At 43.0% G+C, this 27,469-nt stretch overlaps 1 protein-coding gene across 1 annotated transcript in view; it reads right to left on the bottom strand.

Annotated features, from left to right (window-relative positions):
- Positions 1-15,167: 15,167 nt before the first annotated feature.
- The window catches only part of LOC311128331 (TOX high mobility group box family member 3-like), a gene marked incomplete at its 5' end in the record, with an annotated part of 51,605 nt that continues 39,303 nt past the window's right edge, over positions 15,168-27,469 (bottom strand). Inside the window, 4 exons of the mRNA XM_084160440.1 lie at positions 15,168-16,355; positions 16,796-16,876; positions 17,548-17,778; positions 17,958-18,218. Coding sequence (XP_084016566.1) covers positions 15,489-16,355; positions 16,796-16,876; positions 17,548-17,778; positions 17,958-18,218 — 1,440 coding nt within the window. The 3' untranslated portion in view covers positions 15,168-15,488. The remainder of the gene's footprint in view (positions 16,356-16,795; positions 16,877-17,547; positions 17,779-17,957; positions 18,219-27,469) is intronic.

Genomic DNA, 27,469 nt, shown 5'->3' with positions numbered 1-27,469 from the left:
GCTTCTGATAGGCTAATTTACATCATTTGAGTCAATTGGAGGTGTACCTGTGGATGTATTTCATGGCCTACCTTCAAACTCAGTGCTTCTTTGCTTGACATCATGGGGAAATCAAAAGAAATCAGCCAAGACCTCAGAAAAGAAATTGTAGACCTCCACATGTCTGGTTCATCCTTGGGAGCAATTTCCAAACGCCTGAAGGTACCACGTTCATCTGTACAAACAATAGTACGCAAGTATAAATACCATGGGACAACACAGCCGTCATACTGCTCAGTAAGGAGACGCATTCTGTCTCCTAGAGATGAACGTACTTTGGTGCGAAAAGTGCAAATCAATCCCAGAACAACAGCAAAGGACCTTGTGAAGATGCTGGAGGAAACAGGTACAAAAGTATCTATATCCACAGTAAAACGAGTCCTATATCGACATAACCTGAATGGCTGCTCAGCAAGGAAGAAGCCACTGCTCCAAACCTCCATAAAAAAGCCAGACTATGGTTTGCAACTGCACATGGGGACAAGGATCGTACTTTTTGGAGAAATGTCCTCTGGTCTGATGAAACAAAAATAGAACAGTTTGGCCATAATGACCATTGTTATGTTTGGAGGAAAAAGGCCTACAAACCTGACTCAGTTACACCAGCTCTGTCAGGAGGAATGGGCCAAAATTCACCCATCTTATTGTGGGAAGCTTGTGGAAGGCTACCCGAAACGTTTGACCCAAGTTAAACAATTTAAAGGCAATGCTACCAAATACTAATTGAGTGTATGTAAACGTCTGACCCACTGGGAATGTGATGAAAGAAATAAAAGCTGAAATAAATCATTCTCTCTACTATTATTCTGACATTTCACATTCTTAAAATAAAGTGGTGATCCTAACTTTTAACTAGGATTAAATGTCAGGAATACAATTTTAAAAAACTGAGTTTAAATGTATTTGGCTAAGGTGTATGTAAACTTCCGACTTCAACTGTATTTGTACACTATGTGAATGGTGTGTATAGACAGTATGGACAGTATGTCAACAGAAAAGGTGTATACACCAGTAGTTATATAGAATGAGCAATGACTAGAATGCAGTATATACATATACATTGGATACAACTGTATGTAAACATGATTAAAGTTACCAGTGTTCCAGTGGAGGCTCCTCAGAGGAGGAAGGGGAGGACCATCCTCCTCAGTGAATATTATAAAGTAAAAATAGTGAAACATTAAAAATGTTATCCTTTTTAGATAAAACTATTCTAAATATATTCACATCACCAAATAATTGATTAAAACACACTGCTTTGCAATGAAGGTCTACAGTAGCCTCAGCAGCACTCTGTAGGGTAGCACCAGGGTGTAGCCGGAGGACAACTAGTTTCCATCCTCCTCTGAGTACATTGACTTCAATACAAAACATAGGAGGCTTATGGTTCTCACCCCCTTCCATAGACCTACACAGTAATTATGGCAAATTCCGGAGGACATCCTCCAACCTATTAGAGCTCTTGCAGCATGAACTGACATGTTGTCCACCCAATCAAAGGATCAGATAATGAATCTAGTACTGAAAGCATAAGGTACAGCTAGCTAGCACTGCATTGCATAAAATGTGGTGAGTAGTTGAGTCAAAGAGAGAGAAAGACAATAGTTGAACAGTTTTCAACAAATGAATTTCTTTAAAAATGAAGGAGAAGCAAGAGAGAGAGAGAGAGAGAGAGAGAGAGAGAGAGATTTCAGTGAATTTTTTTCACTTTCACTTTCAGTTTAGCATACTCAAACACCTGGCTCAAACAGAGAAGGATGCTATGTTAGCTAGCTGGCTATGGCTATCCAACACTGGAACTCCAAGTCAAGGTAAGCTTTTGGTTTTATTAATTTATTGCCACTGTGGCCCACAGGTGTAACTGCTAAACTGCTTGCTGACTGTACACTGTACTACATGATTGTAGTTTGTTTACTAACGCGTTAGTTCTAGTAGCTATGTTGACTATGACGTTAGCTAATATGGTGACAACAATGTGGGCTGTGTGTAGTGGTTAGAGGTTATGATATGAAGGTTTGGCTTGGAAAGGTTTATTCACCTGGTCACAGACAGCTGATGTGTTGTGCACTGAAGTCCACAAGCGAAGGAAAAAGGTGAGAGGAGGAGAGTTGGTAGATGTGAGAAGGAATTATACATATATTATGGGCTCCCAAGTGGTGCAGCGGTCTAAGGCACTGCATCTCAGTTGTTGAGGCGTAACTACAGACTCCCTGGTTCGATTCCAGGCTGTATCACAACCGGCAGTGATTGGGAGTCCCATAGGGCAGCGCACAATTGTCCCAGCGTCGACTGGGTTTGGCCGGTGTAGGCCGTCATTGAAAATAAGAATTTGTTCTTAACTGACTTGCCTAGTTAAATAAAGGTTAAATAAAATACAACAAGCACAATTAGTATGCTGTTTGTATGTGGCTGCTATGAAAGTGAACTGTGATCAGGTGTGTATTCATTCCACCGATTCTGTTGGAAAATGTTTCTTATTTCGGAAGCAAACAGAATGACACAGGGATAAAAATACCTGAATTTGTTTGCAACTGTTGGACTAATGATTACACCTTAGATCAGCTAGATGCAGGCAAGAGTGTGCAAGGCGGTATTGAATGTGCCACTGTCTGTCACATTGATTACTCACATTTTTCTCTCCACCTTTGCACCTATGTTTTAAACGTTCATTCATAGGCTAGGTTGTAGCAACCTCATGATGGGTATAGGGAAAATTTGAGTATCACTATAGTAGCCTAAACCTATTGATGTTACAATGAGCTGGGTGAATGGAATATGAATGACAGTAATCAAACATGCTGTAATAGAAATAAGGCCATGCTCATAAAAAAATGTAAAGTCATCCGTCATCTTCTGCAGTGTTAAATGACTGTATGTACATAGGGCAGAAGTCTCTAAGGTGCAGGGTTGGGTACCGGGTGGTTGCTGGCAAGTGACAGTGTCTAAGGTTCAGTGCAGGGTACTGGGCAGAGGCCGGCTAGTGATGACTGTTTAACAGTCTGATGGCCTGGAGATGGTCTCTCGGTCCCAGCTCTGATGCACCTGTACTGTCCATGCCTTCTAGATGGTAGCAGGGTGAACAGGCCGTGGCTTGGTTGGCTGAGATCCTTGATGATCTTCTTGGCCTTCCTGTGACACTGGGTGCTGTAGATGTCCTGGAGGGCAGGCAGTGTGCCCCTGGTGATGCGTTGGGCTGACCGCACGACCCTCTGGAGAGCCCTGAGGTTGCGGGCGGTGCAGTTGTCGTACCAGGCGGTGATATAGCCCAATACAATGCTCTTGATGGTGCATCTGTAGAAGTTCTTGAGGGTCTTAGGGGCCAAGACAAATGTATTCAACCTCCTGAGGTAGAAGAGGCGCTGTTACGCCTTCACCACAGTGTCGGTCTGAAGGGAGCATTTCAGGTCCTCAGTGATGTGCACACCGAGGAACTTGAAAATGTTACCCTCTCCACTGTGGCCCTGTCGATGTGAATGGAGGCGTGCTCTCTCTGCTGTCTCCTGTAGTCCACGATCAGCTCCTTCATTTAGTTGACATTGAGGGCTTTCACCTCGTCCTTGTAGGCTGTCTCGTCGTAGTTGATAATCACACCTACCAGGAGTTCAGGTTGACATTCACAGAGCATTGGCTTAGAGTAAACTGTGTAGGCCTACTGTAGGCTTGGATCTGTGTGTGTAGAGTGGGAAGAAGAGTGCAAACCTCTGGCACTTCACTGAAGACCCCAGCTTCTTTCCCCTGTTCCCTCCCCCTGCACTGGCCCCTTCCTTCTCTCTCTCTCTTCTTTAAAGCGCAAACAAAGAAAGGACACAAACAATGGATCACTCTGAGAGCTGAATGGCTTTGCGGGTCAAGCACTAAACCCCCCTTTTGACAGAAACACAACCCACACTTGTTCTGCTGAAGAGAGGCTGACCCTCCCGGCAAAGAAATAATGAACGCTGCCTGTGCTTTAAACTGATAAAACTGCCGTCACTGGAATCAGTACAGCAGACAGATCACCTCTAATAGGCTAATGGTAACAGACTGGAGCCTGTCCCCTCTTTCCTCCTTCTTCCCTCTCACTCCAGGCATACAGACATAGTGTCATTTCACTTAGCTACAGTAGATATGGAAATGAATAAGGAGAAAGTTATTCTAATTATGTAAAATTCTTAATTTCAATGTCATTTTTTCCTACGTACTCCTTTTCCTGAAACAGTATTTCCAAGACCAATCTATTGAACAACATAAATCTATTGGACTCTATTGGAAGAGACAGTATAAATAACAAACTGACAATCAGGTGCAAAAACAACACCTGCATGCATTTGTTAGTCAAATTGCATTTGTTAGTCAAATTGATTATCTACAATGTCTGTTTGTAAATGTAAGTTCCACCAATAGACTCCTCTCTTAGAGCCTCAGATGGAAAAGGAAATTGCACCATTCATTCACTGTCAACATAAATCAAACTTTCAGTATCTCCTCAACACACACACACACCTTTTAGGCAGGTAGCCTAGTGTTGGGCCAGTAACCGAAAGTTCGCTGGTTTGAATCCCCGAGACGGCAAGGTGGGAAAATCTGCCGTTCTGCCCTTGAGCAAGGCAGTTAACCCCCAACAACAACTGCTCCCCGGGCGCCAATGACATGGACGTCGATTAAAGCAGCACTATGGGGCTCTGGTCAAAAGCAGTGCACAAGTGAATAGGGTGCCATTTCTGACGCAGTCACAGTCTGCATGGACATCTGAAGTCTGAAGGCACGCAAGCTGTTCTTCACATCTCCTGGCTGCTCCTCCCCCAGGTCAACCAGCCATACATTAGAGCAGGATCGGTCTCACAGGGTCCAGGAACTGGTGCCAATCACTCTACAATGCAGAGCAATGAGCATCACACTGATGGGGACAAATCGAGCCCCTTAATAAGGAAGGAAGCAATGTGATGCACTCATTTAGGTTGTGACCCAGCCCTCTCTGATTGTATTTATATTAGTTGACCTAATCTGTTTATTTGTTTAGTTTAAGTAGAAAGATATGTTGGGGGCCTCCCGAGTGGTGCGGTGGTCTAAGGTACTGCATTGCACTACAAACCCGGGTCTGTGATCCCAGACTGTGTCACAGCTGGTCGTGACCGGGAGACCCATGAGGCGGCGCACAATTGGCACAGCGTCGTCCGGGTTAGGGGAGGGTTTGGCCAGGATTTCCTTGTCCCATTGCGCTCTAGCGACTCCTTGTGGCGGGCCGGGCGCCTGCAAGCTGACTCTGGTCACCAGCTGGACAGTGTTTCCTCCGACACATTGGTGCAGCTGGCTTCCGGGTTAAGCGAAAAGTGTGTCAAGAAGCAGTGCGGCTTGGCAGGGTCATGTTTCGGAGGACGCATGGCTCTCGACCTTCAACTCTCCCGAGTCCGTAGGGGAGTTGCAGCGATGGGACAAGACTGTAACTACCTATTGGGGAGAAAAAGGGATAAAAGTAGAAAAAATAAAGATATGATAAGATAATATGATAAGATAAGATAATGATAAGATATGGTCTGGTGACAAGGTATGTTAACTATTATACATTTCTATATTCACTGAAAGTACCAGTTTCCTCCAGTGGATCATTTGATTTTCCTTCTATTTGTTGATTTGAATTAATCTGTTGATATGGTCTGATGATTTGTTCTCAGGTCTGTCAACTATTATTACACATTTCTAGTATATGCACTAGAATAATTATTCCTTCTCTATCATGTGATTCCACCTCTGGTCCTCTGCCTGTTTAATTCGGTCTCATTTAACCCCTGTGTTTTAAATGATCTCCTACCAGCCACTCCATGCTACAGCAGGCACCAGGACAGTGATAGTATACCATGATGTTTCCCCCCTAGCCTATTTGCTTTTGTCCCCAGAGCACACGACTGTGTGAACTGTGAAACCATCTTCATCCACAGCCTCCGTCTTTATTATCACCTGACCCACCGATGCTTTAAGGCTCTTCTAGACTAAGGGATTAAATGTCTCATGTTTAACCCTTTACACTCACTGTTCCTGAATAGACCCTTTTTACTCTAATGATTTGAGGGAGCCAACAACATTTTTCCATCCACCCCCTCTCTCGCTCTCTCGCTCTCTCTCTCTCTCTCTCTCTCTCGCTCTCTCGCTCTCTCTCTCTCTCTCTCTCTCTCCCTCTCTCCACTGAGTAATCTTCAGCGGCGTCGAACTTGTGTCTAACCTTTTCCTGCCCCCTTTGTTTGGCTTTTGTTTAGCAACAGCTGGTATCATGGTTTTTTTGGTCAGCTGTGATTGCTCCAGGCAAAACAGCAGCAGATGGTGTTTTGCTATGCATGAATGGAGCGTTAGAGGAGTTTGGACTGAATAGGCCAAGTTTTGAATGGTGTCTACACAGCACCTGCCTCTTGAAGCAGCAGAGACATCCTAGTGGCATGATCTATCATGGCCCCCCTGTTTCCCTGCTAGTCCAAAGTGGATAAGAAAAAGAAACAAGAAGGGGGATCCTTGTTGGGCACCGTCCATATTTATTGATTTTCCTCCAGAGCAGAGGAACACATAATGGTGGTGTACAGTCAGTCTGACTTAATTGGATATGACACAGCATGCACGTGTAAGCTATCACTTTGGTCTGATTTTGTTGCCATAGAAACATGTGAGCTCGGTAATAGCTTATAAACAGGCTAAGTAAGTTGCAATAAAAAGCAATGTCAGAGCATGGGCCCCTCTGCAGAACACCTCTGGGCAATGATGTTCTGTCACAATATACTGTGGCCAGAGTTCTCAAATCACTGACATAAATGACTAGTCAGTAGTAGCTACAACTCAACACAAAATAAATACTGCAAAATACATTAGAACTTCAGAATGTTTGCCTGACAACTCATCCTGAATGTAATTCCACTGCTCGATTGCTTCATACATCAGTCTCAACCTACCATCCTAGAAGTCGTTTGTGTTGGCGTAAGAATTACGTGATTCATGATTCGTGTAGACCGGCTCTGGTCCAACCCATCGGTTTCTGGGACCAATCAGATCGGGTTGAATGTGTTCGCATTTGAGATGTCATCGGGGAGGAAGCAAATCCAGACTTGTGAAGAAGAAACTTTAGTGGCCGTGGCGTTTGGCCGGAGCGATGTGGATGGGTAACCAGGCAAGCTGCAGAATGCTAAGTATAGTTGCCCACTGGGGAAAAAAACTGGTTGACTCAACGTTGTATCCATGTCAAAAAATTCAATGTGATGACGTTGACTCAAAGTGGAAAACTGATTGGATTTGCAAAAAGTCATCAACGTAAGGGAATTTTGTCTTTTTTTCACCCAACTGTTCACCTAAATCCAATGACAATGGGGATATTTTTGGTTGATTTCACGTTGAATTCACGTTAGTTGACAACTCAACCAAATTTATATCAAAACTAGACGTTGAACTGACGTCTGTGCCCAGTGGGTGGTTTCAATGTATATTCAGTTCACAGCATGGTTGGAGTATAGGTAGGCTTGATGGTATTATTGCAAGCCTACTGCTGCTGTTTTTGTCCGACTGATATTTGACTTTAGATGTTTGTTCGATGACCTTTGGTTCACACTAAGGATTGTGGAATGTTCCCTTGCCTTGTACTTGAGGAATGTGTTCTCGTTCTTGTTTGTGTTCGCCCTAAAGTTTCCTCCTGAGCTGCTGCTTTCACATGATGGTTGGATTTAAAGAGATATGAGAACTTAAACAAACTGAAGTGATATGTAGTGACTGTGTTCTTAGAATAGTTTCATTAGGCCTACCTACACTGAGTGTATAAAACATTAGGAACACCTTCCTAATATTGAGTTGCACCCCCTTTTGCCCTCAGAACAGCCTCAATTCATCGGGGCATGGACTCTACAAGGTGTCGAAAGCGTTCCACAGGGATATGGCCCATGTTGGCTCTAATGCTTCCCACAGTTGTGTCAAATTGGCTTGATGTCCTTTGGGTGGTAGACCATTCTTGATACACACAGGAAACTGTTGAGCGTGAAAATCCCAGCTTTGTTGGAGTTCTTGAAACACTCAAACCGGAGTGCCTGGCACCTACTACCATACACTGTTCAAAGGCACTTAAATCTTTTGTCTTTCCCATTCAACCTCTGAATGGCACACATACACAATCCATGTCTCAATTGTCTCAAGGCTTAAAAATTATTTAACCTCTACGGGACGGTTGAGCTAACGTGCGCTAATGTGATTAGCATGACTGTTGTAAGTACCAGCAAACTTTCCAGGACATAGACATGTCATATATGGGCAGAAAGCTTAAATTCTTGTTAATCTACCTGCACTGTCCAATTTACAGTAGCTATTACAGTGAAAAAATACCATGCTATTGTTTGAGGAGAGTGCACAACAACAAAAAACTTATCACGGCAACTGGTTTGATACATTCACCTCTGAAGGTAAATAATGTATTTACATTCAGTAATCTTGCTCTGATTTGTCCTCCTAAGGGTCCCAGAGATAAAATGTAGCATAGTTTTGTTTGATAAAATCAATTTTTATATTCAAATGTAGGAACTGGGTTCTACAGTTTGAACCCCCGCTGTCTCTGGCTCCACACCCACCTCGCCCGCCCGGCCATCTAGATGTGTGAAAGTTAGTGTATAAGCTAATGATCCATCATGTATGACATTCCTAGGGGTGTGTAAGCTTACATTTTGTATTACCATATCATTTTTGTATGTTCTCTATAGTTATTTACTTGAAAATGTATGAATTGACCAATTCGGCACATTTGGGCAGACTTGACACAAAATAGTCCAATATTGCAATGCTTCACTGGATTGTCATTTTAGGCGAAAATTGAAAAAAAGGGTCCGATCCTTAAGAGGTTAACCTGTCTCCTCCCCTTCATCTACACTGATTGAAGTGGATTTAACAGGTGACATCAATAAGGGATCATAGCTTTCAACTGGATTAACCTGGTCAGTCTATGTCATGGACCTGCATGTTTTGTACACTCAGTGTATACTGTCCATCAGAGTGGATTTCCAGTTTGTATTTGCTTCTATTCCAGGAGGTAGCCTATACGCTGGGTTAGTAAGGACGTTTGTTAGCCTACATAATTGTCTGATTACAAACCTATAAAACACATGTCTGGAGCTGGGTACCCCTCTAAATATGGTATTTTATATCTGTATGGTAAACTAAAGCCAAGAGCAGGCCTGTGATATAGTGTGATATAGCACGAGTCTCAGACCAACCGACATCAGGAGAGTGGCCGGTTCAGCCTTATATTCACTGAATTCAACAAAAGAGGGGATAAGCCTAACGACTGAATCATTGTCAACAAGGATTGAGAATGTGTGTGTGCAAGTGTGTGCACAAATATGTGTCCTGTGTGTGTGTGTGTGTGCTAGGTTTCAATGTGCTGGTTATACTACCAACACAGCAAACTAATGCTGTGGTTTCAGCATTAATAACAGTCTCTTTTGTTTTACAAAAACAGAGCAAAGGACCCAAACCCAAGGCATTTTATAATTTTTAGTAGGTCTAAATTCATTATAGTGATAATAAAATGCAAATGCCACACGCTAACATCATGGATACGTATCAGTGAAAGTTTTACAGGGGTTGTGTGGGGTTATCACAAGCTTCCTACAGACACTAAATTAGTCTTATAATCCTGAGAGGTTGCTTATCATCTCAACTATGTCCATCCATGGTCTGCTGGGTCAAAAGTTCCCTAAACAAAGGTTACCATTGGTCAGGGGAGTCAAGAATTCATCTTGCCAAAGCCTGAACAGCCAGCGAGCCCCCCTAAACAAAGTTCATCATTGAACCATGGGGTCAATAGTTCTCTAAACAAAGATCACCAGTGGACTGCAAGGTCCAAACATTCTTTAAACATGTGCGCTTAATGGTTCCCCTAAACAAAGCTTTGCCATTGGACTTGGAGGATCAACTGCCATCTCTGCAAGACCAGGTGTTAGGAGTTAAAGGCAGAATCTGAAATGGCAGCCTATTCCCTATACTCCGAGTCGGTATTCATGTCATAAGAAGGAATTCCCCTCGACCACGCCCACAAATTGGGGAAAACAAACATTCTTTCCCATTGACCCCCATTGTAAAAGAGCCAACTTCTGTGTTGATTTTATGTTATACAGAAATAACAACACATGCCAAAAAGCTGCTGTGCTGTTCAATGTAACCAGGTCAAAAATCCCAACCTATGGTTTGCAATGCTCCCACGTAGGGAAATAGAGCCTGTGAGAAGAGCCCTGTAGCTTCAGGTTTTCGGTGTGGAAGAGTGGGAAATTGTGGGGACCCGGTGTCCAAGTAGGGAAAACATTTAATCACAGGTAAGACATTTCACTCGTTTAGTATAGTCCGTTTGTAACTCCACTCACTACTTGTAGCTTTATAGTCCGTTTGTTTGTGTTGTTGGTCTTGGCTAGCGTGGCTAACGTTAGCGCCATCACGAACAAGTAGTGAGAACGCTTGGGAGCAGGCAATGTTGAAAAGTAATCTTTAGACATGTATTTTTCTTAAATGTAGTTTTGTAATTGACTAAAACTAGTAGAATTTGAAAAAGGTCAAGTTTTTGCTGTGAGCCAATTGGGTAACCAAGGTAACCACGGGTTGTTCAATTTAATACCGTCTGGGACTATATAGTGCACTATTTTTGACCAGGGTCCGCATAGGGCTCTGGTCAAAAGTAGTGCACTACAGATGTAGGATCTTAATTTGAGCCAGTTTGCTACAGCAGGAAAATTATCCTGCAGCATTGTGCATCATTATGTGGATTATAATTAACTGATATTTTTTGGGGGGTTAATACATTTTTTGTAGGGTAAAATCCAGTCTGAAATCAAGGTGAAATTACAAACTTCAGAAGCCTTTTTAAACCTAAAATACACTACAAGTTTGACATTTCCTGTATTGCAGGAAAGTTCTCCTGCAAAAGGGTGATCAAATGAAGATAAAGGGAATATAAAGGGAATAGGGTACCATTTCGGACACACCCAAAGACTGCGTGTTTTTATATTAGACATAGTTTGGATGGTCGAAGTGGCAGGTCAGCAACTCTGCATACCGGAAGTAGAGACTAGAGATCCTGGTTCGAATCCGCGACCGGGAGACCCATGGGGCGGAGCACAGTTGGCCCAGCGTCGTCCAGGGTAGGGGAGGGAATGGCCGGCAGGGATGCAGCTCAGTTGGTAGAGCATGGTGTTTGCAACGCCAGGGTTGTGGGTTCGATTCCCACGGGGGGCCAGTATGAAAAATTTAAAAATAATGTATGCACTCACTAACTGTAAGTCGCTCTGGATAAGAGTGTCTGCTAAATGACTAAAAATGTAAAAATGTAGAGTCCAAGTCCAGACACAGATATAGGCTGTAGCTTGGGTGTGGGGTATGGTCCAAGCCAACGTGGGTCTGGGTGTTTGGGGGACTGGGCTAGGGGTCAGTAGCAGCAGGGCTATTGTTATGGCTACATTGTATCTGTGCATTGAACAGGAAAACACAGGACCCAAATAAATCATTATAATATAGGGATCACACAGGTTCCACATCTGGCTCCTTAGGCTTCCTTTAACACAACGCCAAGCATATGAAGCATAAGACCCAAATAAGGATGAAGGCAACTGGCTCAAGTTATGCATGAATCATATAGCCCAGGGATGGGCAACTTTGATGGGGGTAGGGGCCACAACAAATCTGAACGCATCATGAGGGGACGCTCATGGGTCTGTGTACCCCCCCACCACATTGCGAGCAAAACATTTTAGCAGCCCCTCCTTCTCACAGAGGAGAGACATTTTTAATGTTTTAGAGTTAATTTCTATACATTTTGACATGGGGCGTGGAGGAAATGTTGCAGTTTTAAAGAAAGTTTGTTGCAATTCTACACATTTTACCAAGGGGCGGAGAGTATTTGCAATTTTATAACTAATTTCATGCAATTCTACTCATTTTGCCATGGGGCGGAGAGGAAAATGTGCTGTTTTACAACTAATTTCCAGAAATTCTACACATTTTGCCATAGCGTGGAGAGAACTGTTTGCAGTTTTTTATATGATATCAGAGTGAGACTGACTAACAAAATCAATGGGGGCCCCCCGGCCGGTAATTTAACCATGATTAGATAGCTGGCTGCTAGACTAACCAATCTAAAAAATGTTTGCTGACAGGGGCTAATTGAGTGACTATCAGTGACTGACATAACAAGAGAAAAACTGCTGATGCACAACCAAATGTCTAAATTGCAAATTGTGTATTCTACTATTCTAACATGTAACAGTAAGTTGAAACCTGGACTGAGTATTTTTTGTTGTGGAAATTGATCCGAGGGCTTTCAAAAGTTGCCAATCCCTGATATAGCCTAACATATTACTTATTATGTTATGTTTGTTATCAAAACTGCCAAATTGTGAGGAGGGATAATTGATTATAAATATTGCAGTAGCCTACTTCTGCAAATGTAGATAAATACACTGGTTATGATGTAGTGGAAATGCTTGCAGAAAACCTCAATGAAAGTCCACTGAAAGCAAGTGAAATATATTCAGCTAGGTCTTCAATCTAATCCAGTCAGTCCCCCAAAGAAGACTTACTCAACAGTTATCATTTAAAATGTATGTAGATGATGAAGACTACTAACAATGTTTTGAAAATAAATCTGTAACCTTTTAATTGAAGAGTCCCAAAACTCCCAACCCTGGCTGTGAGATATTTGTCCACACAGTGACCGCAGTGCTGTGGGGTTATGGAATAACAAGGAGCTCCATGCATTATTAATGGGAGCTCCGCCGTGAATCTGTTCAGAATAATATCAGCCATTTCACCTCATTACTGTGTGTTTTTAAAGCATGTGTTTGGTCGCCATGGACACCCCACTCTACAACATTCTCTCTCACTCCTTCCCCCCACCTCCCTCCTCCCTCCCTCCATCCACCCCCTCCTATTGAGATTCAGGTCATGGATGGCACTTGCTGTTTTTAATTTTCATTTCATCATAAGCGCTTTTAGACTGTTGCCAGAGCTTATTTGCAGTTTTCCTGCGGACCTCTTCACTACTGCCTTCTGACAGGACAGATGCTGCAATTAATCACGCCGGGCGGCGAAATGGGCATCGTTGCTCCACACAGAGAGATGAAGAGCCAATCACTACACACTACAGCAACAGCAGCCAGCCCTCAAAACACGAATGCCTTTTCAAACTAACTAATTGAATACAAAGCCACAATTTGAAAATCAAATCAAGCGGAGGTATAAAATATGCATGTGATTTATTTCACTAATTCTTTCCAGGTCCTTTCCAATTCGTTTCTAATAAATGCCCGTCCGACCTACGTAGTCCAGTGTCTTTGCTGCTCATTGTGGGTATATGATCATTACTGTTTGCTAGCCTTCCCTCCCCCACTCACTCACCATGTTGATGTAAGCTCAGAGCCCCCTGAGGATAGGCTATCTTAGAAATGAAGTAGTTCATATGTGGTGAAGAAAGAGTCAGAATCCAAAACATTTGTCAGTGAGAATGAGGACTGTTATTGAGACAAGCACCAGTTACATGCTGACCCTGTCCAGTCTCAACACTGTTTGTTTGACACAGTTACAATGGTTGGTACTCCATGTTGAAATCACAGAGAAACTTATACAAACTGTAATAATGTCAACATGAACAGTAGGTTTCATATCCCTGCATCGTTGTTATTATTATTATTATTATTGTTATTATTCTTATAGTATACGTCTTATTTACTCCATATAAAACATACAAATCTATTTTTTTATAATTATCTTGAAATGATACTGAATACTTGAAATAATTATATACATATATACATTATTTTTTTCCTTTACATTTTTCAATATCTAACAATAAGGAGACCTAATATTGTATAATTGATGGAATATCTCTGCTTGTGTTTTAATTTAATGGCCGAGCAAAACTCAAACTTTAAATTAAATGTCCTATTAAGAGCTCAAAAACAAGTTGAATTTTCATACTGAAATGCATTTATTCTATGGACAGTTTTCCAAAAGCAGTTGGATTTGTATCTGTAAGCAAAATACAAACAAATTAACTTGCTGCTATTATAACTAATAAAAAAGTATAAAATAGCAGAAATGCACTACGTGATATAGCAATCCACAGTTCATTTTACCAATGTTTTAATTACAGCCTCACATATTAAAACTTTACAACAGGTGATATGAAAAATGTACAACTTTTCATCATGGATATATCACTACATCTGGCAAGAAAATACCTCAATTTCCTTTCAATTGGCTCTGACAGTGCAACAAAGTGTCTCTGCTACTTCTTCCGTTTACTTTTGATAAGTTCTGCAGTATCAAGGAGTACGTAGTGTAAAAATACATCAATCAATCATGAAACCATCAACCTTGATCCTGGAATTTGTAATTTACCATAAAATATCCCCTTTATCACACCAAATAAAAACATAATTTAATTGTTAAACATCTGAGGTAAAAACAAATACATAAGAGGAGGATTTTTTGGGAGTGCCAGTTTTATACACACTTTTTGAGCAAATGGGTATTTTACTGGAAAGAGGAGGTCCCCAACTCTACAAAACACTTACAGCAGGTTACATTTACAGTTTGATGACATATGATGACATAAATGATCTTATGGCAGTTTATGTCTCTCAGTCTGTCCATTCCTCCATTCCTCCATCCAGCAACCACCACAATCCCCCATCCCCAAGACATTTTTCAGTTCCCTTTTTCCTTAAGATATTGTCTCTTGCCTTCATGCCATAGGATGAATGCACTCAGATATCACATTGGCCTGAAATGCATGATGGTTTAATGGAGAATTTCCCGTAGGAAATGTGTTAAACAGTTACATCTGCAGGAATGTAGGGCAAGAGAAAAATGGGAAAAAGGTAGAAAGTCTCATAATATACTGGCCAGTGTGGAAACAAGTTTTATGTGTGGGTTACTGGTCTCCAGTATTGTACCTGTAAGTCATTCAGTTCAGGTGTTCTTCTCTGGGAGAGGTTAGAGCTGCAAAAAAATGGCTGTTGAAATCCATTCATTGTGTCCAGTAGTTGGGCTGAACTGACAACTTTGACCTCATAAATAAAGCTTTATCGTTAAATAAAAACAGGGCATTCCTTCCCCTGTTTGAGTCAGGTACACCAGTCTTTTCACAAATGTGCCCAAAGTCAGTTTTGAATTGACAATTGAGCGGAGAAAGACAAACAAACAAACAAACAATAAACAACCAATGGGCATTTGCCTACCGACTTTTCCTCATAGCGCAGCCTATTTTATAGACAAAATCCTGCTAAGGTATCTGCCCCTTTACATGTCTACGTAGGTATTCATATCCGTCTATAACAATGGACAAGTTCTTTGTAAAACATTCTAATTCTTACACACTTCTTAAGTGCAACTTAGAAAAGCAACGTGGAGATGATGCTTTTATTTCTATTCCTCTTCTTGGAGATAAGATAGATATCTTCCATTCATTTGGCTCAGTAGATGGAGACCTGGGACAGAACCTGGGCGTGGGCCTGGATCTGGGAGGGGTGTGGCTGCTGGGGGGCGGGCTGGGGGCTGCCCATGGAGGCGGAGCCCCCCACTGATTGGGGCGTGCTGGGTGAGTGCTGTGGTGGGGAACACTGAGACTGGTGCTGTTGCTGCTGATGTTGGAGATGCTGCTGCATCTGCTGCTGGTGGAGCTGCTGCATCTGCATCTGTTGGAGCTGCAGTTGTTGTTGCTGTATGTCATGCCTCTGCTGCTGCTGCTGCTGCTGTTGTTGTTGTTGTTGTTGTTGCTGCTGCTGTTGCTGCATGTTGTGTTGCTGCAGCTGCTGCTGGAGGTGGTGCTGGAAATGCTGATGCTGCATCTGCTGCTGGATCTGCTGGTGGTGCATCTGCTGCTGCTGCATCTGGTGGTGCTGCAGGTGTTGCTGCATCTGCTGCTGCTGTGTCTGCTGCTGCTGCAGCTGCTGCATGTGCCCCCCCACGCCACCCTGCATGGGCGGGCTCATCTGGGACACGGCCGTGGGCTGGGCTCCAGCCACCATGGCCCCTCCTCCTCCACCACCACCTCCACCCATCTGGTTAAGCAGCTGGGACGGCACACCATTGGGCATGTTCTGGTGCTGCACTGTCACCGAGGTCACGATCTGGTTGCCCCCCAGCCTCATCTGCAGCGGCTTGGGGGCGATGGCCCGCGGCATGCCGTTCTGGAGAGCCTGGGCCATGGAGGACATTGAGGACATGGACGGGTGCTGGGAGAGTGGCGAAGGCAGCATCAGACCTGGGGACAGGCTGGTGGAGGCCAGGGTCTGCTGGACTGAACGGATGGTCTGAGCCTCTGCCGATTCCTGGGCAGCCTGGAAGACAAAACAACAGCATGTTAGATACAGACTAGGAATGGAGACTAGACTTACTCAGAAAATAAATATGTTTATTTCGACAATAGCCTGAGGTAACAACATCAAGCTATAAAGCATCTTACTTTTCTAAGATTGCAATCTTGAAAAGATTCAGGATGTTGATGCAGCTCTTGCAAGAACATATGAATATCTAAGTTTACAACTTGTCACAATCAAATTCAAATCAAATCAATGTTTATTTGTCACATGCACAGGATACAGCAGATATAAACGGTACAGTGAAATGCTTCCTTGCAAGCTCTCCTCAACAATGCAGTACAAATATCAATATCAATAATAATCAAGTCAAAAATATAACAAGTAAGTAATACAAAAGTAGGGGTCTTGGGCTTCTTCCCAGCACTTCTGTTGGGTGAAAAGTGAAAGCAGTGTCTCACCTTTGAAACCAGGCTGGCGCGGTAGGCAGCGAGGGCTTTTAAATATTCCTTTTTAGCAGCCTCTGTTTTGCTTTTATAGCCCTGTGATGACAAGATGGACAGGTGTGAACGACAGGTGACAAAGAAAGGATCACTCTGTAAAGAGATACAACTTCTAACTGCAGGCATAGGCAGCACAATATAACTGACTGAAAAGCCTTCTACTTTTGATGTCTATACTCATCGATATATTTCAGTAGCTCTCCACATATTGATTGGTAAAAGAGCGGGCGGGAGCAGTTATACAACCTGACTTTATTCATCCCCTTAGAGCAATTACTGCTAATTACTGATCATCATGCATTTGCTTCTCAATCAGATATAAAAGTCAAGGGCTCGTATTCACAAAGCATCTCAGAGTAGGAGTGCTCATTTAGGATCCGGTAAGTCTCCCCTGTCCTGTCCATATAATCGTATTCATTATGATCTAAAAGGCTAAACTGATTCTATATCAACACTCCTAGTCTAAGATGCTATGGTTGCGTTTACACAGGCAGCCCAATTCAGATTTGTTTTTCCACTAACTGGTATTTTGACCAATCACATCAGATCTTTTCACATCTTTTTCAGAGCTGATCTGATTGGTCAAAAGACCAATTAGTGAAAAAAAGATCAGAATTGGGCTGCCTGTGTAAACACAGCCTTTGTGAACGCAGACCCAGTGGTGTAAACGTCATAGTGTAGGACTGCTCTGACAGATAGTGATGGATTACCTGCTTCTGTTCCTCTCCCAAGCCATCCCACATGGAGGCCACTATCTTGGAAACCTCTCCGAAGGTGGCATTGGGGTTTTGACCCTTAATGGCGGCCTGTGTGTCTCTGAAGAACAGGGCGTAGGCTGAAACTGGCTTCTGGGGCTCGTTGGGGTCCTTCTTCTTCTTCTTCTTGGGGGTCTTGGGCTTCTTCCCAGCATCTGGTGCTGGGCGCTTCTCTCCTGCCATTACCTGTCATAAGAAGAGTGATTTTTACTAACACAACCACCCTCAACAAATGTATATGAATATCAAACAGTCACTGTGCTATTCAATCAGGTCTATTTCACACTAAAGTGAGCACAATCTTAGTGCAGCCTTCTTTCAAATGCTTTTATTGAAGGCCCTTTCATAGAGTTTTCCTTATTCACCCTATTGTCCTGGTCTTGGTCGTCCTCGTTGATGGAGCTGGAGGGTGAGGGCGTGGCCGACTTGCTGGCTGGCGGTGAGGGCGAAGTATGGGCGATTTTGGGTCCTGTCATGTTCAGGCCCAGCTGTGCACTGAGCTGGGACTGGTTGATGGTGGTCAGCTGGTTCCGGGACATCATACCATTGGGGTTGTTCATGCTGATGATGGATCTCATGACCATGGCAGGGTTAGGGGGGTACTGGCGGAGGTGGCCCTGCATGTTCTGAATCAGAGGAGAAAAAGAGAGAAAAGTCAGTAAATATGACAGCATCTTGTAAGAGACTGTACTGTATCTGTAGCCTGGTCCCAGATCTGTTTGTGCTATATTGTCACGATCGTCGTATTGAATAGACCAAGGCGCAGCGTGATGAACGAACATGGTTAACTTTATTATCTTTAGTGATAATAGAAACAACAATCAACAAAACAACAAACGACTCGTAACGTCCTCGGTAACAATGACCAACATGGAACAAGAACCCACAAACACAAAGGGAAATCAGACAGTTTAAATATGGCTCCCAATCAGAGACAACCAACGACAGCTGACACTCGTTGCCTCTGATTGGGATTCACTCTAGCCAACATAGAAATAAACACAACAGAATGAACACACCCTGGCTCAACATATAGAGTCCCAGAGCCAGGGTGTGACAGTACCCCCCCCCCTAAAGGCGCGGACTCAACTTGAACAAAACAGGGGAGGGCTGGGTGGGCATACCTCCTCGGCGGCGGTTCTGGCTCCGGCCTTGCCCACCACCCTCCAATAAACCCCCCATAGCGCCCCTGGTCCAGTCTGGCCCCGCTGGCTGGAGCTGAACTGGACTTAGCAGAAGCGGTTAGCTTCAGCTCCGTAGTGGAGCAGTTGACCGGTACCTTACCAGGCACCGGTGACCCAGGCACGGGTTGTGCTGGACTGACGACGCGCACCCCTGGCTTGGTGCGTGGAGGAGGAACGGGCCTTACCAGGCTGACGACGCGCACCCCTGGCTTGGTGCGTGGAGGAGGAACGGGCCTTACCAGGCTGACGACTCGCACCCCTGGCTTGGTGCGTGGAGGAGGAACGGGCCTTACCAGGCTGACGACGCGCACCCCTGGCTTGGTGCGTGGAGGAGGAACGGGCCTTACCAGGCTGACGACTCGCACCGTAGGCTTGGTGCGTGGAGCAGGGACAGGCCGGACTGGGCTGGCGACGCACACCGTAGGCTTGGTGCGTAGAGCAGGGACAGGCCGAACTGGGCTGGCGACGCACACCGTAGGCTTGGTGCGTGGAGCAGGGACAGGCCGGACCGGGCTGGCGACGCACACCGTAGGCTTGGTGCGTGGAGCAGGGACAGGCCGGACTGGGCTGGCGACGCACACCGTAGGCTTGGTGCGTGGAGCAGGGACAGGCCGGACTGGGCTGGCGACGCACACCGTACACTTGGTGCGAGGGGCCGGAACAGGCCGGACCGTACTGGGGACACACACCACTGGCTCTACCTCGGGATCTGGAACGGGCCGGACCGGACTGGTTACACACCCCAGTACCTCTCGCCGTGCCTCTACACCTTCCTTCCCTACTTTGACCAGTGGCCCCCGTAACCTGGTGGCCTTCTGAATCCGCCCCTTTTCTGCCTCCGTCAGCCCCGTCGTCCATGCCGTGTGCCCCCCCCTAAAAATTCTGGGGTTGCCTCTCGCCTGTCCGACGTTGACACTGCTGACGCCGCTGCTCCTCTCTCGCCAGGGCCTTAATCCTAGCCCATGGCCCTTTTCCCCCGAGCATGTCCTCCCAGGACCACACTTTGCCCACCTGTGCCATCGCCAACCTCTCCATCTCCTTTCCCGGCGCTTCCTCCCATGTCCAGTCCAAGATCTGCCCCTGGACACGCTGCTTGGTCCTTGTATGGTGGGTTCTTCTGTCACGATCGTCGTATTGAATAGACCAAGGCGCAGCATGATGAACGAACATGGTTAACTTTATTATCTTTAGTGATAATAGAAACAACAATCAACAAAACAACAAACGACTCGTAACGTCCTCGGTAACAATGACCAACACGGAACAAGAACCCACAAACACAAAGGGAAAACAGACAGTTTAAATATGGCTCCCAATCAGAGACAACCAACGACAGCTGACACTCGTTGCCTCTGATTGGGAGTCACTCTAGCCAACATAGAAATAAACACAACAGAATGAACACACCCTGGCTCAACATATAGAGTCCCAGAGCCAGGGTGTGACATATATAGCCATTTGTTTGGCATGACAACCAAATAGGAGTTGGCTATACAGCACAAACAGATATTGGACCAGAGCATAGCAGTAAAAAAATCTGGTCATCACATTCTTCCAGACTGTCACATGACCACAATGCATCACATCACATGTTACATGGCCCTGGGTCTTTAACTTCTCCCATTATCAACCATGATGAATTATCTTGAAACCTGAGTCGCCATCTTGATCTGCCATTAATAGTTCACAACACTCTATTGTATGGAAATCTGTGGCACAGCTTTGACTCCCAGACCCTGGTGTATAATGGTCTGAGTTAGTACGCTTGAGATGGTTAGACTACATAACCTCAAATGCCAGGACAAAAAAAATTAAGATTGTGTAAGTCATGATTTGTATGCACAATGACTACCTCAAAGACATTTTGGATTGAATGCCCATGCAACAAATAAAAATGCTATACATTTCTGACATTTTGAAGGTTATAAACTTCCCCTGGCTGGCAGATGGGGGCACAAAACGATACCTCCTCCAGTATGTTTAGATATGAAATGCTATCTGCTGGCAGGTTTCATAGATCATACTTTGACTGCCAAAGAGTGAAAATATATTTCTATATAATCAACTCTATAAATCAACTGGCTGAAGGGATACGATTAGAGTGTCATGGGCATTTTCTTCCTCTTTATACCATCCTGGGTATATCATACCATCAATACTATCTTCATATTTTCTAATATATTTTCCAGATAAAACATTATGGTTTTCAAAAGCTCTTTGTGTAGAGCGAGGGAGAGGTAGGTGTTTGATTGCACTGAGGATGGAATTACATGGCCTGCCATTCTCTCAGAGGGGAGAATGATCAGGGGTGCAGCGGAGCTGACAGGGAATAGTGAAAAATAACCGAACACAACAGAAATGTGATTTGTTTGGGAGGTGTGTGTATGTGTGTGTGTGTTTGAGTGTTCTCCCTGGCTAACATCCCATCTGGTATTCAGCAGCAGCACAAACTCCATCTCTCCCAACCTCAACACATCATATACCCACACACCTTGCTTTATTGAGAGAACCTTACAAAACCTGTCTTCAAAACAATATTCAAACAACTTCTCTGAACAGAAACATATCGAATTTACAATCCATTTGTCTCCCATCTTTCTCATATGCCATGTCTACTACTTATCATATAACAATCTACAAGGCAGAAATGTATTCAATATTTACATAGAAACACTCCACCAGAGACAGAATAGAATACAATTTAAAGGCCTATTTTTCTGATGATGCAAACATGCAAACCATTCAATTCTCTCTTTGAATAAATGGTGAAATAAAACATGCCAACCATTAAATTCTCTCTTTGAATAAATAGTGACATAACCTAGAGCAATGGGAGAGCGATGTACTGTTGATTTACATACAGTAGTTTTAAAATGTCTCATGGTCACCTCCAGTTGTGAGCTACAGTATATGAGGGCTCTCAGAGTGACTCTCTGCTCATTGAGAACTTCACATATGAAACACACTGAGCTCATTAGCCATGACCATCTGTATAACAACACTTTTTCTACAGAATATCATAATAATGTAATATCACTTAGAGCAATGACACATTCTGCCATTTGTGTCACATGTTTAGTTTTCTTCATAACAGCTACGGCCCTGCCCTATTCAATGATAATTTGCCTTTCAAAATGTATCTTGTGTTTGCTAGCTTTAGTGGCCTTTTCGTAAATGGGTTTGTGGTGAAATAGCTTATACTAGTTTTATAATCATATCACATAACCCAGCTTACTATACTGACTACAGCGGTATAATAATATAAACTGGACTGGTGGCTATAAATACATCTACAGCTCTTTACAGCTCACAACTATTTACATAAAAGAGTGAGTGATTAATGTAATTTATATTTTAAAAAATGATATATTTGCTATGTAACTACGGTGTAAAAAAAAAAGTACCATGTATTTAAAATGTTTTGAATATATATATATATACAGTTGAAGTCGGAAGTTTACATACACCTTAGCCAAATACATTTAAACTCAGTTTTCACAATTCCTGACATTTAAACCTAGTAAAAATTCCCTGTCTTAGGTCAGTTTGGATCACCACTTTATTTTAAGAACGTGCAATGTCAGAATAATAGTAGAGAGAATTATTTATTTCAGTTTTTTTTCTTTCATCACATTACTAGTGGGTCAGAAGTTTACATACACTCAATTAGTATTTGGTAGCATTGCCTTTAAATTGTTTAACTTGGGTCAAATGTTTCGGGTAGCCTTCCACAAGATTCCCACAATAAGTTGGGTGAATTTTAGCCCATTCCTCTTGACAGAGGTGGTGTAACTGAATCCGGTTTGTAGGCCTCCTTGCTCGCACATGCTTTTTCCGTTCTGCCCACACATTTTCTATAGGATTGAGGTCAGGGCTTTGTGATGGCCACTCCAATACCTTGACTTTGTTGTCCTTAAGCCATTTTGCCACAACTTCTGAAGTATGCTTGGGGTCATTGTCCATTTGGAAGACCCAATTGCGACCAAGCTTTAACTTCCTGACTGATGTCTTGAGATGTTGCTTCAATATATCCACATAATTTTCCTTCCTCATGATGCCATTTTGTGAAGTGCACCAGTCCCTCCTGCAGCAAAGCACCCCCACAGCATGATGCTGCCACCCCTGTGCTTCACGGTTGGGATGGTGTTTTGCAAGCTACCCTCTTTTTCCTCCAAACATAAGGATGGTCATTATGGCCAAACAGTTCTATTTTGGTTTCATCAGACCAGAGGACATTTCTCCAAAAAGTACGATCTTTGTCCCCATGTGCAGTTGCAAACCGTAGTCGGACCTTTTTATGGCGGTTTTGGAGCAGTGGCTTCTTCCTTGCTGAGTGGCCTTTCATGTTATGTCGTTATGGCGATATAGGACTAGTTTTACTATGGATATAGATACTTTTGTACCTGTTTCCTCCAGCATCTTCACAAGGTTCTTTGCTGTTGTTCTGGGATTGATTTGCACTTTTCGCACCAAAGTACGTTCATCTCTAGGAGACAGAACACGTCTCCTTCCTGAGCGGTATGACGGCTGCGTGGTCCCATGGTGTTTATACTTGCGTACTATTGTTTGTACAGATGAATGTGGTACCCTCAGGCGTTTGGAAATTGTTCCCAAGGATGAACCTTTCTGAGGTTTTGGCTGATTTCTTTTGATTTTCCCATGATGTCAAGCGAAGAGGCACTGAGTTTGAAGGTAGGCCTTGAAATACATCCACAGGTACACCTCCAATTTACTCAAATGATGTCAATTAGCCTATCAGAAGCTTCTAAAGCCAGCTTCTAAAGCTGTTTAAAGGCACAGTCAACTTAGTGTATGTAAACTTCTGACCCACTGGAATTGTGATACAGTGAATTATAAGTGAAATAATCTGTCTGTAAACAATTGTTGGAAAAATTACTTGTGTCATGCACAAAGTAGATGTCCTAAGTGACTTGCCAAAACTATAGTTTGTTAACAAGAAATTTGTGGAGTGGTTGAAAAACGAGTTTTAATATACGTGTATGTAAACTTCTGACTTCAACTGTATATATATATATATATATATATATATATATATATATATATATATATATATGTAACAAAAAAACTGTAAAAACCCAAATGTAAAACAAAGTTACTTTTGTCCTCCAAAGAGGACAAAAGTAAATCATAATAAAAAATATATAAAACAATAAGAGTGAGTGATTATAGAGTAGAAGAACATACCCTTTCTTAGGCCTAATGTGAACAAATCTATGTTATCCATGCTATCAAAACCCCCCTGAATAATACTAGTCCCTGAGAAAGGAAATACATCATTTCTAGCTACAGTGGCCGTGATTGTAATGTGTGAATCTGCAACAAGTCTGTTTATTTATGTCCTTCTCTCCTCTCATTTGCATTTTAATTGGAATATTGTCAGCGTCCCAAATGGCACCCTATTCTTTATATAGTGCACTACTTTTGACCAGGGCCCATAGTGCACTATGTAGGGAATAGGGTGCCTTTGGGATGCAGATATTGTCTGCAGTCACAGCAGACATCTAAGAAGATAGCTTGATAGTCATCATAAATCTGTAAATAAGTCCTTATCTCGAATGCACAGTGGCCAGATGTGACAAGCCAACCCCTTCTCTTCTCTCCCCTATCAGGCTCCATCCAACTAGCGTGCGTGTGCATGTGAGTGTGTGTGTGTATGTGTGTGTGTGTGTGTGTGTGTATGTGTGTGTGTGTATGTGTGTGTTTGTATACATGGACATGTGTGTCAAACACAAGTAAACCCAGAGTCTATGCAATCTACTGTCCAATCAATAAGGCTTTGTGATGGAAATATTGAGATGGAGTCTCTCAACATCTATGCCTTTTAAAAAACCTCAAGCTCAAGGAGCCAGCAGCAAAATGATACACAGCAAGTCATGTGTACCTGTCAAGCCGTCACAAGCATATTGGCTTGTTTGATAGAAGGTTGTTGGCTTTGACTACACATCCTATCCTCTCCCCTGCATCAAAGCATCCCAACAACTATGTATAAGATGCAATAAAAAACCCAACAATAGCCGAGACCCTTCCACAACACACTGGCTAATAAACATAGCAGCTGGACTGAAAATGCAATATTACTCATTCAGAAGTACCAGAGATAAAAATCTCAATAGCAGCGATGTCAATGAAAAGAGCCTTGGGTCTGTTCTTGAAGATATTGGAATCAGAATTTGGGGAGGTGGGGAATTTATTACCAGTGGCACTGTGTGAGCCGTAACAGGCTGAAAAGAATGTTAACAAGTTCAATTTCCATTCAATCAACGACAGAGGCTCTTGGAAATGTTCCATTGCAGAAGAGGGGTAAAATCATCTATATGGTAATTATAAGGATGAATCCCCCAGTAACTTTCGCCAGCATGAAAGGTCAGTCCTATTAAAGATAGTTTATCAGTCCTCTGCACATAGTCCTTTACTGCATGTGCTTTTAAACGGGAACATCTTATTTTTTTACTCCTCCCTTTTCGGCTACCTGGCCGCAGAACCTTGGTGCTTAAGCCAAATGAGAAAAATGGAATTTAGAATGCTGGTAAAGGCTATAATAGCATGAAGATAAATCGTTTTTCTACTCCTCTGTCTCTGGCTTTAACACACCTCACGTTATACTGCTGTGCTTGTACACAGTCACAGTCCGTCCACTGACTAACCCCTCTCCATCCAACCCCCCAGCCCAAACACAAATTCTTCCCTTCCACACCCCCATTTTACCTCGCCATGAAGGGTTACACATCCTCTCCCCCTTCCTTCGCTCCCCCACAATTAATGCCCCGCCCAAAACCCTTCCTTCCCCCATTTCTCCCGGTGCACTGTGGGTATTTAAAACTTGTTCAACATGATATCATTTAATTTCAAGCGCTGGCTGCCTGAGAAAACTAAATTACAGAATCAATCATACAGAAGGTCAGGTTGAGACTTCATTACAAGTATTGCATGCCTGCATGAATATATTTCATTTCTGACTGACCCGATATGTCACAACATCTGTCTGGCTGAAAGTAGAAAGAGAAAAGAAACAGGGCGAAGAAAAAAATGACAAAAAAAATCCACTCTGAAATTGATGTACAACTGATGTCAGTGCTACTCAGCTTGGAAGGAAGATAAGAGAGTGTAAAAAAAAACATGGTTTCTGCAACACTGGTCATATTTTCCATTTTATTCAAGACACAGTGGTTTGTGACGGGTCAGAATCTAGGGGATTACATTCATAGACTATCTGTACACTATCAGGGTGTAATTAACTGTACTGTACATACAATCAGCTACAAATACCCAGGTCAGACCCAATTGCATGGCATTGCTGGGTGTTGGCAATAGAGCAAAACAACTGTGGTTGAATGTACTAGTCTAGCTGGCTAAATGTTTGTGTGTAGTAAGTCATTTGGGTAAACGTAGCTCAAATGATGCAGATTAGACTTCTACTGACTAGACTTTGGCCAATAGTCAGTATGTATTCATGTAAATACAATATACATGCATCTCTGCATCAACTTTGGGCAACAAACCAAGAAAAATACATTTTACTCCATATTAATTTATATTCAAGCGGGATATTTGGGCTATTTCTAACCCAATTATAAAGATATGACATACAGAAGGGATATTCATGCTTTTACTTTCTTACAAGGGAGGAAAAACGGGAAAAGTCTAATTCTGTGCAAAGATACAGTAGAGAACATAGGGAGGTTTTCAGAAATAGCACCCAGAGGCCTGTGCAGTGCATCAGAGAGAGAGAGAGAGAGAGAGAGAGAGAGAGAGAGAGAGAGAGAGAGAGAGAGAGAGAGAGAGAGAGAGAGAGAGAGAGAGAGAGAGAGAGAGAGAGAGAGAGAGAGAGAGAAAGAGAGAATGAAGGGAGCTCTAAATAAATAGATACTGGCAGCTCCACCTCCAGTAGTATTTGGCACTATTGAGAGAGACCAAATCACAAATCAGGAGGACACATGCTACGACACAAAAATGAGAGTCAGAAGCTTGTTAGGAGAGCAGATTAAATAAATAATGACTTGCTTTCTGCCAGCCGTTTCTGACTGTCTGCAGCCCACAGAAATTGATTTGTCTTTGTAGAACCATAGCATCTGTGGACAATTTGCAAGACATACGCGGAGCATTAGGGGAAAGGAATAAGTGGAACACTTGGCAGAGCAACTACATGGAGGGGTGTTTGAAAATAGTACAGGTACATTGAACACCCATTGGTTTGGTTTTTCTTTCACAGTTACGAATTACCCACTGCCACAGAGCTAAGAGAACAGAGAAAAACTATTTGGGGAATATGAAAACTGTGACTCGTTGGGAAATGTACTTGCAATGGTTTATTTGCATTTGTATGTCCTTGCAGACGTTTCAAATAAGAGATACACAACAGTGTAGTGTTCGTAATGTTGTCCCCCAATGTCATTCCACTGAGAAAATGAACCTAAAATGTAGTAACACTTTTATAAACACTATATAGTTAATTAAAATAGTTACTTCCCTCAACCCTTTTCTTTCAAATCTCAAACCAAAGACAATGGCATAAATCAATGTAATTTCACTGCATTGTCTCTGTGTTCAGGACTTTTGGGGATCAATCTCATATTCAGAACAAAATGGAGTTCACGGTCGGTCTGCCTTTCTGCCTTTCTGTCTGTGGTACAATGTTTTCTGAGTGATAAAGGAGCAGAGCAGTGTGCAACAGT

Source organism: Coregonus lavaretus (genome assembly GCF_964263955.1).
Source record: "Coregonus lavaretus genome assembly, chromosome: 4".
Classification (NCBI taxonomy): Eukaryota; Metazoa; Chordata; class Actinopteri; order Salmoniformes; family Salmonidae; genus Coregonus; species Coregonus lavaretus.
Note: the sequence above shows the minus strand (reverse complement) of the source record. Positions and strands in the feature narration are given on the sequence as shown.